General features: G+C 36.8%; 3 protein-coding genes across 3 annotated transcripts; 1 reads left to right on the top strand and 2 right to left on the bottom strand.

The window, feature by feature from the left end:
- Positions 1-1,670: 1,670 nt before the first annotated feature.
- LOC133293290 (uncharacterized mitochondrial protein AtMg00810-like) lies at positions 1,671-2,796 on the bottom strand. Its single transcript, XM_061491835.1, has 2 exons — positions 2,091-2,796; positions 1,671-1,729 (listed from the first exon to the last, which is right to left on the bottom strand). The coding sequence occupies exons 1-2, from the start codon at positions 2,794-2,796 to the stop codon at positions 1,671-1,673; spliced, it is 765 nt and encodes a 254-aa protein (XP_061347819.1).
- Positions 2,797-5,298: 2,502 nt separating this feature from the next.
- On the bottom strand, positions 5,299-5,757 carry LOC133293288 (uncharacterized). The gene has a single exon (XM_061491834.1). The coding sequence runs from the start codon at positions 5,755-5,757 to the stop codon at positions 5,299-5,301; it is 459 nt and encodes a 152-aa protein (XP_061347818.1).
- A 10,356-nt stretch (positions 5,758-16,113) lies between these two features.
- On the top strand, positions 16,114-17,460 carry LOC133293287 (uncharacterized mitochondrial protein AtMg00810-like). Its single transcript, XM_061491833.1, has 2 exons — positions 16,114-16,249; positions 16,367-17,460. The coding sequence occupies exons 1-2, from the start codon at positions 16,114-16,116 to the stop codon at positions 17,458-17,460; spliced, it is 1,230 nt and encodes a 409-aa protein (XP_061347817.1).
- Positions 17,461-20,369: the final 2,909 nt, after the last annotated feature.

Raw genomic sequence — 20,369 nt, 5'->3', positions numbered from 1 at the left:
ATATTATTTTCACTCATGATTTCAATGTGATAACCATTATTGTTTTGTAGATTTCTCCTAGATGTACTAGTATAATGCATCACTTATTAGTAATTTTGTTCCTCTAAGTAAAATAGTATAAGCTCTTCTGGAGTATTTAATCAAGTTTTTAATGCTAGAAATCGTGTTAACACTTGTCTTAGTTAATTGCATTTGAGAAAAATATTTTGTATTTTCTTAAAATGATGTGTATTATTGCAACTCTATCGCACATGGATCTCCATCATTCATCTTAGCGTCAAACACATCCATTTATATTTTCTTCAAAAGAAACAAATGATACAAATAAGTAATTGTATCTATGCGTAAACAAATTAAAAAAAAAGACTCATTTTATTTTATTTTACAATTTTTTAAGGATAGAGTCCAATGATAAAGATTAAAGTACAACAGAGACAATTATCAAAAGAAAATAACATGGAAAGAAAATTTTCTAATACATAAATTATTAAAATCGACATAATAAAGATTGAAAAATAATGGAAATATAATAATCAAAAGGAAACATAAAAAAATATATTTCGTAATGCATAATTAAATGTTAAGATGAATATTTTCATCAGAAAAGCCATCAATATTTTTATCACCATTCTAAAAGATATTTGAAACATACAAATGAGTATCCAATTCAAATTTTTTGGATTATTTTCAATAAAATTTGTTTATGCACTTTTTTTCCTTTTTCTTAAGTGATGCTTGATAAAGATCATCCAAGTGTTTAGACCTATGAGTGAACAATAGTTGGTCATGTCACATCTATAACAAGTAGTTCGAGTTTTAAAGATTGTTGCTGTAAATGTTTCCTATTTGCATACCTCTATTTATTATTTGACTTTGCTTTAGAGTCATCACCACATGATGCCAAACATTGTTACAGCCACGACCACGCCCACAATTGCACCCCCAATAATGTGATGATATTGCATTTACTTTGAGAAATTGTGATATTGCATTTGTAATGGTACACAACCAATGGGTTGTGATTGGTGATTTGTCATCAAAAACTTATTATTGTTTTGTTCAATAACAATAAAACATGATATTAACTCAAAATATTTCCTGAATCGTGCTCTCAATATTGTTACTACAAGAGCATATTTGAGGCATGAAAAGTAGAAAATATTTTCTCTAACATATATTCATTAGTAATATTTTCTCTGCATAATTTTAATTTAAAGTAATTTAAAAGACTTTTTTTAAGATAGTAATTTAAAAGATTGTGACATTATCCTTGCTTATAGTTTTGAAATCTTATAAACTTAAACGAATCCATTAGTAGCAAGCTTTCAGATGAATTATTAGTTTTTAGTGGTCAGACCTCTTCTTTACACTTTGCCATAATTCTATTGGATCTTTTTCGATTAAACATTCTCCTTTAATATCTTAATGGAGATGATTATTGGAAATTTAATCATCACTTTTCCATGTCATTTTCCACGTCAGATGAATCTTTTACAACCGAAGAATAAAATACTGAATATGTAAAATAAGACTCAGAAATAAGAAATGCATTGAATTGAATTTTATTTGATGATACTGTATACAGTGAACCAACTATATAAAGGGAAAGTAAATAACCAACTCCCTAAGATTGCGGAGAATCCCAAGGAGCAGTGGAGCAAAGAAACTAACTAACGAGAAAGGAGGATTGCAGCTGATAACAGAAACCAGCAAAGAGAATTACAAAGTGCTACAGAAAGGATAAAAATGATAAAAATAAAACTGTAAAACTCCCCCTCAAGATGGAGATAAAATATTCATGACTCCCATCTTGGAACTGCGTAGGATGCAAAGCTTTTGTAAATAAATCTGCAATTTGATTGGCAGAAGAAATAGGGAAGGTCTGAAGAGATCCTTTGCAAATATGCTCACGAACCAAGTGACATTCGATCTCTATATGCTTCGTCCGCTCATGAAAAACCGGGTTTGCAGCAATGTGAAGAGCAGCATCATTATCACAGAACAAGTGTGCAGGAGAAGGATGAGGAACACGAAAGTCATGTAATAAAGAAGAAAGCCAAACAATTTCACAAGTCGCATTAGCCATTGACCTGTATTCTGCTTCAGCCGAAGACCTTGAGACTGTGGGTTGTTTCTTGGACTTCCAGGAGATAGGAGAATGACCAAGAAAACGCAAAATCCAGAAACTGAGCGTCTAGTATCAGGGCAACTTGCCCAATCAGAATCAGAAAAGACCTTGAGATGGAGAGTAGAATCAGTAGCAAAAAAAATACCTTGTCCAATAGTATGCTTCAGGTAAGCAAGAATGCGATGGGCAGCATGAAGATGAGGAACTCTTGGTGTAGAGAGAAACTGACTTAAGCGATTAACAGCAAAAGAAAGATCCGGTCGAGTAAAGGAAAGGTAGATCAGTCTGCCAATAAGACGTCTATATGAAGTAGGATCTTCCAATAAATCACCATCATGTTTAGATAACTTCAAATTGGATTCCATGGGGGTATTTTGAGGTTTACAACCAGAAAGACCAGTGTCCTGAAGAATGTCCAAAATATACTTACGTTGACTGATGAAAATACCTTTGGAAGATCTGGCAACCTCCACTCCAAGAAAGTACCTGAGGGGTCCAAGATCCTTTAAATGAAAACATTTGTCCAGAGAGGAAATGAAAGGCTGAATGGCATTGGAATCTGAAGAAGCCACTATTACATCATCAACATAAACTAGAATGGCCATCATAGCAGAACCTTTAAACTGGAGAAAGAGAGAGTGGTCAGTTGTTGATTGAGAAAAACCCATAGATATCAGAGTAGAGCTCAATTTTTGAAACCATTGTCGAGAGGCTTGTTTTAGACCATATAGAGACTTCCTTAAGCGACAAACCGGATTTGAAGGAAGAGGCTCCCCCTGACAGTTATACCCTGAAGGCAGTCACATAAAGACCTCCTAATTTAACTCCCCGTGAAGAAAAGCGTTGTTCACATCCAACTGATGAAGAGTCCAGCCGAAAACAGCAGCAAGAGCAAGAAGAAGCTTGACAGTAGTGACTTTAACTACTGGAGAAAAGGTATCAAAGTGATCAATACCTTCTTGTTGAGTGTATCCTTAAGCTACGAGACGAGCTTTGTAGCGTTCCAGGCTACCATCAGCATTATACTTGACACGGAAGACCCATTTACAGCCGATTGGATGCTTGCCAGGAGGTAAAGAAACAATGTCCCAAGTTCTATTTAGCTCAAGAGCAAGAAGCTCAGTGTGCATGGCGTCACACCATTCAGGAAGTTGGGAAGCTTGGGAGTATGTAGTAGGTTCAAAATGGGTGGATAAAGCATTGATAAAAGTCATGTGGGGAGAAGAAAGGCGATGATAAGAGAGGTGGTTGGATAGAGGGGGAGCTGTTGATGTGGAACGGTCATAGTCAAGGAGAAATTTGGGAGGATGAGAAGCCCGAGTAGGTCTGGTTGGAGCAGTAGCAGGAGCAGGAGCCGTAGCAGTGGCAGTGGTGAGTTGAGTGGGAATGGGAATTGAAGTGAGAGGAGAAGAGAGTATAGGAGCAGAAGCAAAGGGAAAAATATTTTCATAAAAGATGACGTCTCTTGAGATGAAAATACGATTGAAATGAAGGTCCAAAAGCTTGTAACCTTTATAACCAGGAGGGTAACCAAGAAACACAGAGGGTGTGGCCCTGGGAGAAAATTTGTGACGAGAACGTGAGAGGGTTGAGGCATAACATAGACAACCAAAAGTGCGAAGGTGAGAATATTTGGGAGGTTTGTTGTGAATAAGGGTAAAAGGAGTGGAGTTAGACAGTAAGGGAGAGGAGGTTCTGTTAATGAGATAAACAAATGTGAGGATGCATTCCTGCCAATATGGGAGAGGAACATGGGATTCGAAATGAAGAGCGCGAGCAACATTAAGAATGTGTTGATGCTTGCGTTCAACCACTGAATTTTGTTGTGGTCTTTCGACATATGAATGAAAGAGGGTGATTCCTTTAGAAGAGAAAAAAGGAATATTAAATTCTGGTGCATTGTCACACCGAACAGATTTAATGGATACATGGAATTGGTTGTAAATAAGATTATAAAAATTAATAAAAACAGAAGAGAACTCAGATTTGTGTTTAAGAAGAAAAATCCATGTATATCTTGTGTGATCATCCACAAGTGTGAGAAAAAATCGAAAACCATTAATTGAAATAGGGTTGAAAGGACCCCAAATGTCACAGTGAATTAAATCAAATGTTGTGGGAGATAATTGCGGGTTTAACAAAAAAGGCAAGCGTTTTTGCTTTGCTAAAGGGCAAACGGTGCATTGTAAATCATAAGAAACAACAGGAATATCCAAGCAACTTTTCATTGATGATAAAACAGGAAGAGATAAATGACCTAGTCTAGAATGCCACAAGGCAATTTTCTTAGAATTTACAGACAAACAGAAAGGAGAAACAGTATGCTTGGAAGAAAGTAAATCAGCAGAGTCAAGGATGTAGAGGCCACGCACTAGGTTAGCAATCCCAATCGTCTCTTTGGAGACCCAATCCTGAAGAAGGCAACGAGAGGAAGAAAAAATTGCAACCAAGTTAGTGGTGTGAGAAATAGCACTGATACTGAGAAGATTAAAAGAGAAATCAGGAATATAAAGAACATTTCTAAGAATTAAAGATTGAGATAAAACTGAACAACCCATGGATACCACCGGAGCGACCATGCCGTTAGGGAGAGACATGACCAAATCGGCGGTAGAAGGAGAGAACGAAGAGGACAAAGGAGCACGAGAGACGTGATGCGTAGCTCCAGAATCCAAGACCCAACAAGAAGCAGGAAGGGAAGCAGGGAACTCACTATTGATACTTGCTACGGTGGGATTAAAATTGTTCGTTGGGGAAGAAGGATGAGGGGACAGGGGAGTAGGGTGGGGATGGGGAGAGAGAAGAGATATGAGCTGTTGGTATTGATGAGGGGTAAAGGACGGTGTCGGTGTAGGGAGAAGTGGGTCAGGATTGTGAGAGATGATGGCATTGGAGTGAGGATGTGTATTGGGCCGGTTCTGTTTGGGCTTATAACCTGGGGGAAAGCCATGTAACTTGTAACATTTCTCTTTAGTGTGGCCCAAGATATTGCAATGGTTGCAAAATGGTCTCTGACGTCTGAATGAAGGCCCATTGGCAGCAGCAACCATAGGTGGTGGAGAAGCTTCAGGAACCAGAGGAATGGGAGAAGAAATCTCACGCTGGCGTTCCTCTTGCAAAATCAGAGAAAAAACCTTGGATAAAGAGGGAAGGGGGTCCATGAGAAGAACCTAAGCTCGAATCGAAATGAAGGATTCGTTCAATCCCATAAGGAATTGCATGGAATGTTCTTGATCTCGATCGTTGGAGATGGATCGGAGAGCCCCACAAGTGCAGGCATATGAGGGAGAATAGTCAAGCAGTTCATCCCAAAGGGACTTCAGGCGAGTGTAGTAACTGTTGACAGGTAAAGCACCTTGTTGGAGGGATGAAATCTGGAAACAGAGTTGAAATATGCGGGGTCCGTTTGCCTGATGAAATCTGGTTCGTAGATCCGACCAAGCATCATAAGCGTTGATGAAATACATCAAGCTATCTGCAATGTCTTTGGACACTGAATTCAGAAGCCAGGAAATCACCATAGAGTTGCAGCGATTCCAGGCTCCGAAAAGAAGATGATCTGGAGAGGGACGAGTCAGAGAACCATCGACGAAAGTGGATTTATTTTTTGCTGTAAGAGCGATGGACATAGCACGGGACCAAGAATTAAAATTAGAACCAGTAGGGAGTGGGTGACTAAGATCAGACCAGGGTGGTCACCGTTGCTAAGAAAATAAGGGCTACCGGAATCTTCAATGGAAGATGAAGAGCCGGAAGATTGAGCACCATTATTGGTGTTGGTGTTGGTGTTAGTGCCACGAGCCATGAAGAAAGGCAAGGACAAAAACTAAAATTCTTCTGATACCGTTTTACAACGGAAGAATAAAATACTGAATATGTAAAATAAGACTCAGAAATAAGAAATGCATTGAATTGAATTTCATTTGATGATACTGTATACAGTGAACCAACTATATAAAGGGAAAGTAAATAACCAACTCCCTAAGATTGCGGAGAATCCCAAGGAGCAGTGGAGCAAAGAAACTAACTAACGAGAAAGGAGGATTGCAGCTGATAACAGAAACCAGCAAAGAGAATAACAAAGTGCTACAGAAAGGATAAAAATGATAAAAATAAAACTGTAAAAGAATCCATGAGGCAATCACGTGAACGTACCAACTCAACTGCATATGGTTATGAATTCAGTTTTCTGTTGTAACTTACTTTCTTGATTTTGATTAGTTAGTTGATCACATTGGGCAGTATTCTTGATCTTTCATGCCCATATAAATGTAATCCTCATGTTTTGTATCAATCATCGATTCATATGGACTATATTAAAATTTTCAATATGGTATCAGAGCTTATCTTGGAGCTCTGATATCACAGAGAGAGAAGTGAAGAGAGTTCTTGCAAATTCGTGGATCCTGAAGATCCTAACGCCATGGCTAAACAAGCTTCAGCTAGTCAACAGACACATGCAACTCAACCACCATCCCTTGTTGATTTCAATACTAATCCCTCTAATCCATTCTTCTTGCATCCAAACGAATCTCCATCGGCAGTTTGGTTACTCAATTGCTGAATGCAAGCAACTACCACACATGGGCAAGAGCGATGACAGTAACTCTCACATCCAAGAACAAGGTTAGATTTGTCAATGGAAGCATAGTCCAACCTTCTGAAACAGATCCAAACCACTTCGCATTGCAGAGGTGCAACGATATGGTAAATGCTTGGATCTATAAATCCATTTCACCGTCGATAGTGCAATCTGTTATCTGGATTGAGAAAGCAAGGGACTTATGGTTAGATTTACACCAAAGATTTTCTAGATCAGACTTGTTTCGAATAGAAATCTACCAATTGCAACAAGGAGACAAAGGAGTCTGTTACGTTTTACAGAGAACAACCCAAGAATTATCACAATCAGCAGAGAAAATAGAGACACAACCACTCTTTTGTATTATTCAGATGCAAAATAACGCTCATAAACAGAGTTTGATTCATCTTAAAGGAAAATTACATCAAAACTAAACCCAGCAAATTACAATGGAAATGAAAAGATAACAGTGAGACAATTATAGAGGTCCCACACTCTCCTAAGCAATTGCTTCTTCCATATCCAGCCTACCTCCCCCATTCCTTCCCACGCTCTATATAACCAACTCATGGCACAGCATGCACTAATCAGTTAAGGGGTATTCTTGTGACTTCCTACTGCTGACGTGGCATTATCACCTCAGAGCTGCTCTTCTGAAGCATTTGGGCCTTGCTTATCTTTGATCCATACCCGTCTTGCTTTGTCCCTTGTATACATCTTGGGCCTGATTGTATCAATACTCCCCCCCCATTTGTACAACCTTGTCCTCAAGGTTGAATTGAGGAAACTGACTGTTGATAACTGTAAATTCCTCCCACGAATTTTTAAATGTTGGTAAATGACACCATTTAATCAACACTTGAACTGTGTTTTGGACAGAACGTCTCACACCCAAAATAGCTTCAGGTTCCATTTTTAATTCCCAATTATCATTAAGGACCGAGGGGAGAGGTTGGATAACAGCAGCTGCCTTGACTGCCTTCTTAAGTAAACTAACATGAATAACAGGATATACCTGACACCCAGATGGGAGATGTAAACGGTATGCTGCCTCCCCAACCCGCTCCAGCACTTGGTAGGGACCATAGAAACGTGGGCTAAGCTTCTCATTGATGCGTCTAGCAATCGTTTTAAGACGATAGGGTTGGATTTTGAGGTAAACCCAATCCCCCACAGCATATTGGACTTCTCTGCGGTGTTGGTCAGCAAAGTGCTTCATGTGATCCTGTGCCTTGAGGATGTGATGCTGCAGATCTTGCAAGATGATATCCCGCTCTGCTAAGGATTGGGAGACAGCATCAACCGAAGGAATAAACGTCCCACACTTGAACAAAGTAGGTGGATCTCTGCCATACAAAGCTCTAAATGGGGTCATGCCCGTTGTATCCTTGAATATTGTATTGTACCAAAATTCAGCCCAAGGAACCCATTTGGGCCATTCCTTGGGTTTAGTGCAGCAAAAACAGCGTAGATAGGCCTCTAAACAGCGGTTAACGACCTCCGTCTGGCCATTGGTTTGCGGATGATACGCTATGCTATAATGGAGCTTGGTAGCTGCACACTTGAAAAGTTCCGTCCAAAAGTGACTTAAAAATACCCTGTCACGGTCTGAAGTGATAGTAGCAGGAAAACCGTGTAACCGTACGATCTCTTTGACAAATAATTCAGCCACTTCCTTAGCCGTATAGGGATGTTTGAGGGGAATGAAGTGAGAATATTTGGTGAGCCGGTCAACTACTACCAACAAGGTATCCACTCCCCTTGATTTTGGGAGCCCCCCAATGAAGTCTAAGGAGATATCCTCCCAAACTTGAGTTGGAACGGGTAGTGCCTGTAACAGCCCAGCCGGAGTCAGATTGAGGGACTTACACTGTTGACAGATAGCACAACCTGCGACATACTCCTTTATATCCTTCCTCATCCCTTCCCAATAGACTACTTCAGCCAACCGTTTGTAGGTGCGAAAGTACCCTGAGTGTCCACCAACCCCAGAATCATGGTACTCTTGCAATAAGGAAGGGATAAACTGAGAGGACTTTGGGAAAACCAACCGTCCATAATAAAAGAGCTTCCCTCCCTTCCTGGAGAATCCCTTATGCGCATCAGGTACGATCAGCAAGTCCTGGAAGATCCCCTGCAGCCTTGCATCGTGTTGTATCTCTTTTTCTAGCTCATCCAATTCAGACCACTGCACAGTAGATAAAGCTGCAAAAATCATTTGTCTAGACAAGGCATCAGCTACTTGGTTATCCTTCCCTGGTTGGTATTGAATTTCAAAGTCAAACCCCATCAGTTTTGATATCCATTTCTGTTGATTTTCACTCAGGATGTGCTGCTCAGTAAGGAATCGTAAGCTCCTTTGGTCTGTCTTGATGATGAAATGATTACCCATGAGGTAATGTCTCCATTTCTTGACTGCAAATACTATTGCCATAAGTTCTTTCTCATAAACAGATTTGGACTGAGCTTGAGTAGAGAATCCTTGACTCATAAATGCAATCGATTTATTATCCTGAGTGAGGACTGCTCCAATCCCCTTCCCTGACGCGTCAGTGACAACTGTGAATTGCTTGCTGAAATCTGGTAAAGCTAACACCGGTACTGAGCTCATCATCACTTTCAATTGTTGGAAACTGTCCTCTGCCTCCTTATTCCATTGAAAACCATCCTTTCGCAATAACTCTGTAAGTGGTTTTGCTACTTTCCCATAATCCTTCACGAACTTCCTATAATATCCGGTTAGCCCCAGGAAACCTCTCAACCCTTTGACACACCTGGGTTTCGGCCAAGCCACCATGGCTTTTATTTTTTCCGGGTCAGCTTTGACCCCTGCAGCAGACACACAGTGTCCTAAGTACTCGATAGAACTCCTGCCAAAGCTGCATTTTTTTTTATTTGCTACTAACTGATGCTGCCTCAATACTCCAAAGATGGTTCTCAAATGACCCAGGTGTTCCCCCTTGTTCCTGCTGTATATTAAAATATCATCAAAAAACACGAGGGCAAACTTCCTCAAGAATAGGCGAAGGATTTCATTCATCAGAGCTTGGAATGTGGAGGGAGCATTGGTCAAGCCAAACGGCATGACCACATACTCATAGTGGCCTTCATGCGTTCGAAAAGCTGTTTTCGGGATATCTGCTACCCTCATTCTGATCTGGTGGTACCCAGCCTTTAAATCCAGCTTCGAATACACCTGTGACCCGCCCAACTCATCCAGAAGCTCATCCACCATTGGCATAGGAAACTTGTCTGGTATGGTAATCTTGTTTAAGGCCCTATAATCCACACATACTCGCCAACTCCCATCCTTCTTCTTAACCAGAATAACAGGACTCGAGTACGGACTTGTGTTATGACGTATCATGCCATTTTTGAACAGCTCAGCTACCAACAACTCAATTTCAGTTTTCTGGTAATGGGGATACCTGAATGGACGGATGTTGGGCACCATGCTCCCTGGTTTGAGGTGTATTGCATGATCAATTGCTCGGGCTGGTGGCAGCTCTTTGGGTTCCTGGAAAACCTCCGCGAAGTCAGAAAGCAACGACCCAATCTCAGCCCACTGTGCTTCTTCCTCCCGAGCCTCTTCTTCAGTGGAGCTGACAAAAAATCCCTGTGCCTGATTCTTTAAGGCCTTAGTGATGGATCTGTAAGAAGCCTCCGACCTAGACAGCGACGGATCTCCCTTAATGGTTGTCTCATTCCCCCTCTCTCCATATTTAAGAGTCATCTCTTTGAAGTTTGCTTTAATTTCCCCCAATTGAGTGAGCCATTCTAACCCCAACACTACATCAGCGCTACCCAATTCAAAGAGATACAAATCTTGTTTGATTTGTGTCCCCTGAATATTGATGTCGACCCCGTAGCACACCCCTTTGCACCCCACCTTACATCCATTTCCGATTTCTACCTGATAAGATGGAGTATCAGTTATGTCCAGTCCCAATTTTTCCACCACCTCTTTTTTTATAAAATTGCTGGATGCCCCACAATCCACCATGACCACCACCTGCTGACCCCTAATCTCACCCCACACCTTCAGTGTTTGGCTTGAAGAGAGCCCTAATAGGCTTAGTAGAGAGAGTAGAAGCGGTTTCTCCAACTCACCAGTGTCCACAACCGGAATCTCCTCAACTTCTTCTCTTTCTTTCTCACCATCTTCCCTAATTTCATCGTCCACCAACAGCAAATGCAATTGACGGACCTAGCACTTGTGGTTGGAGTGCCAACGATCCCCACACTTGAAGCACAGCCCCTTGTTTTGACGATCACGCCATTCCGCGGTTGATAGCCTCCTCACCTGACCGGAATCGTTTTCTCCGGTACGGATCTCAGCACCTGGGGTCATCGTCTTCGTGTTCGCTCCTTCGCTAGGGCTCCCACGAGCTGCATTCCCTTGACCCACACTCGTTTGGCTGGATCCGGTAAACGATTGGGTTGAATTAACCCTGTTGCTCGCTCCTGAGGTTGCGTTTTGGGCTGTCCAAGACTTATTCTCAGTTGGGCCAGCATTTCTTGTTTGGCCCACTGAAAACCGGTTGAGTCCAGTAGACCAATTTCGCCCCAAAGGCCCTAGCCCATCTTCCTTCCAAGCCGTGTTACGTCTCTCCACCTTGATAGATAGCTTCATCATCTCTGTAAGACTGAGCTCCGGCAACATAAGCAATTCTTCCCTGATACTGGTACGAACTCCGTTGAGCCATGCTCCTTTGAGCAGATCTTCATCTTCGAAACCAAAAGCCCCAACCATCTTCTCAAATTGGGCACGAAAATCAGTCACGCTCCCGTCTTGTTTAACGGTGTACAAGGCCCTGTATGGGTTGTCCAGGGCCTCCGATTGAAACCGACTGAGTAGTTCTCGCCGGAAAACTCCCCACGTCACGTTTGGATGGCTTGCCTCCCACCAATGGAACCAGTGAAGAGCCTCCCCTTCCAACACAACCAACACCGAATTTACTTTCTCAGCCTCAGTGACCCCATTAACCACAAAATAACGTTCCACTTTACTCAACCAACCAAAGGCATCCTCCCCTGCGAATGTGGGAACTTCTAGGCGTCGGTGAGGAGGTCCATTCATATTAAATCTCCTCCCGTTCCTTCTTTCGTAATGACCTGAACCATCCTCCTCATCATTTTCTCCGTCGTGAGATTGTCCGTGTCTTCTCGCAGCCAGCTCATCTAACCGACGGAGTATATCGGTTATGCCCAATTCGTTTGCTCCCAGTCTACGCAGCAGCTCGTCATGTCTAGCGTCACTTGCGTCTAACCTCAACAGAACTTCTTCCTGCCTCGCACACCCTCTGCGCAATCCTTCCTCAATTAAATCCATTCGATGTTCCATTTGTCGCGTGATTACCATACCACAGAGCTCCAAGATCGGAGCTCTGATACCAATTTGTTACGTTTTACAGAGAACAACCCAAGAATTATCACAATCAGCAGAGAAAATAGAGACACAACCACTCTTTTGTATTATTCAGATGCAAAATAACGCTCATAAACAGAGTTTGATTCATCTTAAAGGAAAATTACATCAAAACTAAACCCAGCAAATTACAATGGAAATGAAAAGATAACAGTGAGACAATTATAGAGGTCCCACACTCTCCTAAGCAATTGCTTCTTCCATATCCAGCCTACCTCCCCCATTCCTTCCCACGCTCTATATAACCAACTCATGGCACAGCATGCACTAATCAGTTAAGGGGTATTCTTGTGACTTCCTACTGCTGACATGGCATTATCACCTCAGAGCTGCTCTTCTGAAGCATTTGGGCCTTGCTTATCTTTGATCCATACCCGTCTTGCTTTGTCCCTTGTATACATCTTGGGCCTGATTGTATCAGAGTCACAAAGTATTTCACAGAACTAAAGACTTTATGGGACGAGCTTGATAATCTCAAGCCACTCTAACAAGCAATTGCAACACACATTGCTCGTGTGGAGGTTACAACAAGATGAGAGAATATCGAGAAAGAGATCAAGTTATTTCTTTCTTGAAAGGATTAAACAAACAATTCTCTTAAGCTTTGTTTGAGAGTTGGTTTTAGGAGGGGAAGGAAAGGAAATGAAGGGTTTTAATAAGCTCTTCCCTTGTTTGTGAGTTTAAAAAAATGGGGGAAGGAAATTGGAGATTTTTGAAAAATCCTCCAAAACCCTTCTCATCCATAAAATTAAAGTTTCCCCAATTTAGGGGGTTTGAGGGGGAAAATATTGACAATTATTTATCTACACTTAGCATTAAAATATAAAAACTACACAAATGTGAATTATTTTTAATTGTGACATTATTAGAAAAGTTTCAAATACTACCACAATTTATCGATGAAAATATTTTGTCGAAAATAGTGACAAATTTTTTGACAAAAAATAGATTACGTCGAAAATAGAGACGAAACAAGATTTGGCCATAATCATTGACATAATTTTTTTCAAAAAAAAATTTAGTTAAAATTCTTGATAGAATCTAAATCCCGTTGGAACTTTCAACAGAAATATTTTCGTCGAAATTGTTTGAAAGCAAATAGTTCTGTAAAAAACTTTGTCAAAAATTTTTCCGTAATATTTTTTTACGAAAAACATTTCCATCAAAATTTTCAACGGAACGAATTTCTAGTGAAAATATTTTTGTAAAATTTTTTGATAGAAAATGACATATTCAATTTTTTTTACATAATCTAAATTCCGTCAAAATATTTGACAAAAAAACATATTCGTCGAAATTTTCGGCGAATAATATTCCCTCTAAAATTTTAAAGAAACATATTTCCAATGAAAAATTTTCGTAAAAAATTTTGAAGGAAAATATTTCAGTAAAAAAATTCGTCAAAATTCTTTAAAAAATTTAATTCCGTTAAAAGTTTTCGATGAAAATATTTTCGCCATACTTTTTGACGAAAAAAATTTCCATCAAAAATTTTTGACGTAAAAAATTTCCATCAAAATTTTTGACGAAACACATTTTCATCGAAATTTTTTTACGGAAAATATTTCGATAAAATTTTCGATAAATAAAATTTCAATCGAAATTTTAAACTGAACACATTTTCATCAAAAATTTTCGACGGAAATTATTTCCGAAAAAAAATTTGGAAGAAAAATATTTCTGTAAAAACTTTCTAATAAAAAAATATTTTGTTAAAATTCTTTATGGAATCTAAATTTCGTCAAAAGTTTAACAAAAACATTTCCCTCAAAAATTTTGAAAAAAATATTTCTGTTGAACACATTTTCATTGAAGATTTTGGACGAAAAATATTCCGTCAAAATTTTTGAAGGATTTCTTGTTGCCGACAAAACTTTTGACGAAATTTTTTTCGTCGAAAATATTTAACAAATCATTTTCATCAAAACTTTTGACGAAAAATAAATTGTGTAAAAATTTTGACAGAAAATTTATTTTTGTAAAAATTTTCAACGCATAAAAATTTCACGCCTTTCAATGAAAATTATTTTTTTGACGGAATTTTTGTCGTTTACAATGTAGAATTTTCGTTGAAAATTTGATCTTTTCTAGTAGTGTGAAAAATGCATAAATAATTTTGTTTAGAAATTTTAAATTTTATTTTATTTGTAAAATCTAATATTTATATTAATTTAAAAAAAATTATAAAATTGTAAAAATATCTCATTGACCCTTCAATTTCCTTCCCTTCCTTCTCCTCCCTTCCCCTTGGATCCCTTCATTTCCTTCCCCTCCAAACTCTCAAACAAAGCCTTAGAGACTTTGTTTTGGAGTTAATTTTAGGAGAGAAATGAAAGAAATGAGAGGATTTTAATAATCATTTTCTTTGTTTATGAGTTTAAAAAAAATGAGGGGAAGGAATTGGGAATTTTCACAAAATCCTCCAAAACCCTTAAAGTTTTTGAAATTAAAGTTTCTCCAAATTGGGGAATTTGAGGGGGGGGGGGGGGGGAATATTTGAAATTACTTATCTATCCTTAGCAATACTAACAGAATTTTAAAAACTACATAAGTGTGTATTATTTTTTAAAAGTTACACTACTAAAAAATTTCAAATACTAACAGAATTTATCTACAGAGAATATTCTGTCAAAAATAGTGATTGAATTTTTTACGAAAATCATATTTCGTCGAAAATAAATACAATTTTTTTCATTGAAACTAAAGACGAAATTAGAGACAGAACAAGATTTGGTCACAATCACTTACAGTAATTTTTTACGAAAATAAAATTTCATCATAACTCTTGACATAAGCCAAATTCTGTTGAAACTTTTACGTCAAAATTTTCGACGAAAAATATATTCGTCAAAATTTTTGACAAAACATATTTCCGTTAAAAATTTTTAACGGAACACATTTTCATCAAAAATTTTGATGGAACACATTTCCGTAAAAAATTTCATCAATTCTTGACGAAAAAAAGTTCCTTCAAAATCCTTGACGGAATCTAAGTTGACGTAAATATTTTCATCAAAAAATTTAACGGAAAATATTTCCGTCAAAACTGTCGACGAACATATTTCTATAGAAAATTTTCAATGAAAAATATTTTCGTAGATATTTTTGACAGAAAATGTTTTTGTCAAAAATCTTGACAAAAACACATTATGTCAAATTTGTTTATAAAATATAAATTTCATCAAAAATTTTGACGAAAAATATTTTCGTCGAAATTGTTAACGGAACACTTTTGCAACAAAAAATTGTGACGAAAAAAATTCCTTCAAAATTCTTGACTAAATCTAAATTCCGTCCAAAGTTTGGACCAAAATATTTCCGTTAAAAATTCTGACAAAAAAAATTTCCTTCAAAATTTTCGACGAAACACATTCCCTTCAAAAAATTTTAACGGAAAGCATTTCTGTCAGAAATTTCGACGGAGTTCTTTTCTTTATCCAAACTTTCGATGGAATTTTTTTCTGTCAAAAAAATTTAAGAAATCATTTTCGTTAAAACTTTGAGGGAATTTAAATTTTGTTGAAAATTTCGACGAAATTATGTTCTGGTTAAAATTTTTGTGCAAATTTATTTCATTCAAAATTTCGATAGGTAAAAAATTTCGTCAAAAATATATTTTCTTCGTTTGAAACGTAAACATTTCGCCAAAAATATGATCTTTTTTAGTAGTGGGAAAAGTATATAAATAATTTTTTTTAAATTAAATTTTCTTTTATTTGTAAAATATAATAATATATTAATTTTTCAAAAAATGATAAAATGGTAAAAATATCTCACTAACCTTCTATTTTTCTCTCTTACCATTTTTTGAACTCTCAAACAAGGGAAGGGAATACCCTTCATTTCCCTTCCCTTTTTCCCCCTCCCTTCCCGTTGGATTTCTTTCCTTCCCCTCCCCTCCAAACTCCCAAACAAAGCCTAAGATCCCAAATTATATTGATTAATCCACTACCAGATACTATTCAAACATTCTCCATGGTTGTGCAAAAAGAACAGCAGTTTCAAGGAGAAGTTCGCTCGACAAATATAACCAATGCTAAAGCCTTTGTTGTTGTCAATGAACAAAATTCATTTCGAATGAACACTGCTGGAGGAGATTTTAGAGGAAAAGGTTGAAGTCCATCCAATAATTATGGTGGACATGGTCAGAGTGGAAAAATGTGCACACACTGTGGAAGATCGAATCACACAGTGGACACTTGCTTTCATGTTCATGGTTTTCCGCAAGGATATAAGCGAAGAACCAGTGCATCACATAATGTGAATAATGTTGTGCAGGAAACGCGAAATGAACAAGGAGAAAAGAACGATAATGCTTCTGGAGTGTTGTTTTCTAGTGATCAATATCAACATCTCTTAAGCTTATTAGATAAGAATGCCACAATTTCTAATCCAACAATGGATACCACAAACTTATTAGAGCAACACTTGTCAACCGAGTTTGAAATGAAGGATCTAGGCGAGTTAAAGTATTTCCTTGGAATTGAAATAACAAGATCAAACCATGGAATCTTTCTATCACAAAGAAAGTATGTCTTGGATCTACTAGCCGAGACTGGGATGCTGGCTTGCAAGCCAGTGGAGACGCCAATAGAGATGAATCATGCACTGGGGATACATCCGGATCAGGTGGCAACAGATATTAACCGATATCAGAGGTTGGTAGGAAGATTGATCTACCTATCTCACACTAGGCCAGACATAGCCTATGCAGTGAGTGTAGCGAGCAGGTCTATGCATGCCCCTAGCGTGGACCACATGAATGCAGTATACAAGATTCTTAGGTACCTTAAAGGTTCACCTGGGAAGGGATTACTATTCTCAAAAAATGAGAACCACGACATAGAAAGATTTACCGATTCAGATTGGACAGGGGATAAATCTACCCGGCAATCCACTTCAGGGTACTTTACCTTTGTGGAAGGAAACTTGGTAACTTGGAAAAGCAAAAAACAAAAGGTTGTTGCAAGGTCTAGTGCAGAAGCAGAGTTTAGAGGGATGGCACACAGTGTTTGTGAATTATTGTGGATTAAGAGTGTATTAAAGGACTTGGGAATATGTTATGAGCAGCCAATGAAGCTACATTGTGACAATAAAGCAGCCATAGAAATTGCTCACAACCCTGTCCAACATGATAGGACTAAGCATGTTGAGGTGGATCGACATTTTATCAGGGAAAAACTATATCAAAAAGTAATCCAATTCCCATATGTGAAATCTGAAGATCAGTTGGCAGATGTATTGACCAAAGCGATTTCTGGAAGAATGTTTGAAGAAGCAATTAGCAAGTTAGGCATAATTGACATCCATGCACCAACTTGAGGGGGAGCGTTGAATTGAAATTTGAATTCAAAGTTTGAATTCAAATCTGTTCTCAATTAATCTTTCTGTTATACGTTTCTGCAATAAAGTTGTAATTTAATCTTTTCGTTATATGTTGTAAATTCAAAGTTAGAATAGACGTTACTAGGATATTTACAAATTTAAAATGTTTACAGCAATTTAAGTGCTAGGCATATATGTATAGAGAGATCTCAATCATAGAAAAAGAATGCAAGAAACTATTATCTCAATTTATGTGTATTTACTTTTTGACATGAATGGTAGGAGGGAGCCCATCTCAATATATGTATATCATTGCTAAAAAGAGGAAATTTTTAGAATTTAGAAAGAATTATAAAGAAAAGCATGGATTAAGATAAAATAAAAAATTCGATACTCGCATAATATTAAAAAAAATTCCCTCATGAAGATACTGCTTCGGGTAAAGAATATTCCAAGATCCATTTGACAGGATCACAGTGTACTTTATTTTCTTATTGACACCTTCGCATGTCACACTTTTCTTCCTTTTCTTTTGCAAAATGCCAAAATCTGACACCATTTAGTGTTGCCTTTTGTCTTCCCACGTTTTCCTAGTAGCGTGCGTCATGTGATTAATTTATTGGGAAAATATTATCTGAAAAATATTTTTCTCTCACATATATCGACTTTCGTGTTTTTTTTTTTTTTTAAGTGAGTGGGTCTCATTTATAATTATCTCTATGACATAAGAGAGCTTCTCTTATGTCACATAAGATTAATAAAGCCCTAATTTATTTTATGGTCAATTTTTTTTTATCTATTTTTTAGAGAGCTTTCATAAACAAAAAAGGTTTATTTTAAAATTAATCTATTTCCAAACAAATATCTTAATTGCGTTGTGAATTTTATTTGTCTAAAGGACATGAGTTACGTGTATTTAAATTATTTAACTAACTTTTTTTTGGGTACAAATTTAACTAACTTTATATTTGAACCACTAATACTCAATATTTTATTAGAGTTTTTTTTAAAAGAAGACGTTTTTTAAAATTTAAGCAAATTTATGTCCCAACACTTAAAATGAGTTTTTTTTAATGAATTATCATATGTATTATTTAATATGATCACGTGATGGGAGATTTAAGTTGTTCATCAATGTTTACCAAAAAAAAAAATTGTAGGAAATAATATATGAAAGGATCCACTTTTAACTTCTTTTTTTTTTTAGTTTTTAGAAAAAATTCATTGAATCTCAATAGAAATATGAAAAATAAAAGAATGAAGATGGCCTGGAATCAAACCTAATTATTTAACCATGGTCTTGTTAAAAACTTAAAAGGAGATGTCATATATTTTATATGTGCTCCGAGAAAAATAATTAAGTGATCCAGGTCCATTTTATTATTTGGTGGTCTCTCTTACATGAGTAAATTTTTTCTTCCATTTTTATCCCTCTCATTTTTTTCTTTTCTCATTTTGCTCCCCTATTTTGTGAGAAGAAGTACCTCAAATTTTATAGGCCAGGAGCACTACATTTCTTCTCGTGCTCCCGGGGCTCAGAATCAGTTATTCTACTATACAATACAAAGAATTAAGAATATTACAAATTCATGTCATATGTGAGCAAATTTTATTTACAATTATTTTTGGGTCAGGAATAAATTAAAGTGGCGCTCCCGAGTAGGATTTTGTAGGAATCAAATATATGCCTTACTGTGTACCAAATATATATATATATATATATATATATATATATATATAGGATTTAGTGGATGAATAATGGCTGCACGTAAAAATTAATGCAAACTATGTCGTTTTATAGTGTAAAAATTTAAATATAGGGAATAATAACCATACAACGATTGAAATAAATATAAAACATTGAATATGAAGAATCATAACCATACAAAGATGAAATAAATATAAAACATTCAATATAAGGAATCATAACCATACAAAGGTGAAAAAAAATATAATATTTCCATTTTCTACAATTAATTTTGAACGCGAACTTTCTTTATCCCAACCAAAACGACGTAGTTTTTAGATGACTGCATCAATGCTTATATGCAGTAACATTACAAATCATTTTGCAATATATAGTTTAGTGGAAGTATAGTGACTACACTTACGGATTGATGCAGGCATATAAACTACGTCGTTTTATAGTGTAAAAGCATTAAATATGGGAAATTATAATCATACAAAAGTGAAAATAAATATAAAGCATTAAATATGGAAAATCATAATCATAAAAAGATAGAAATAAATATAATATTTTCATTTTCTACAATTAATTTTGAACGTGAACATTCTTTATCCCACCCAAAACGACGTAGTCTTTAGGTAGCTGCATCAATACTTATATGCAATCACACTACAAATCATTTTGCCATATATATATATGTAAAATTATTTCTGTAGCCGCTTTATGTACAACAACGACAAGTGTATGGTTATGATTCCCCACATTTAATGCTTTCATCCTTTGTATGATTATGATTCCCTGTATTTAATGCTTTCAAGTATATATATGGCAAATATTTGATTGTTGCACGTACAACAGCTGCAGAAATGTAAACCTCATATATATATATATATATATATATATATATATATATATGAGGTAGGATCATTTGACACTGATGTCAAATTTAAAGTTTGACACCTCATTTGAGAGCTGTTAGATAAAAAAAGATCAATGGTGTCACATGCTTACAAATCAGAGTCGTTGATCTTTTTTTATCTAACGACTCTTAAATGAGGTGTCAAATTCCAGATTTGACACTGGTATCAAAGGTCTTACCTCTCTCTATATATATAATATAATATAATATAATATAATATATATATATATATATATATATATATATATATATATATAGGGTCATGATCATTTTACATTAGTGTAAGTTACACTCTCAATC

This window comes from Gastrolobium bilobum, unplaced genomic scaffold, assembly GCF_033153095.1.
Source record: "Gastrolobium bilobum isolate Gb01-03AN ecotype WA unplaced genomic scaffold, APGP_CSIRO_Gbil_v1 utg9409, whole genome shotgun sequence".
Lineage (NCBI taxonomy): Eukaryota > Viridiplantae > Streptophyta > Magnoliopsida > Fabales > Fabaceae > Gastrolobium > Gastrolobium bilobum.
Note: the sequence above shows the minus strand (reverse complement) of the source record. Positions and strands in the feature narration are given on the sequence as shown.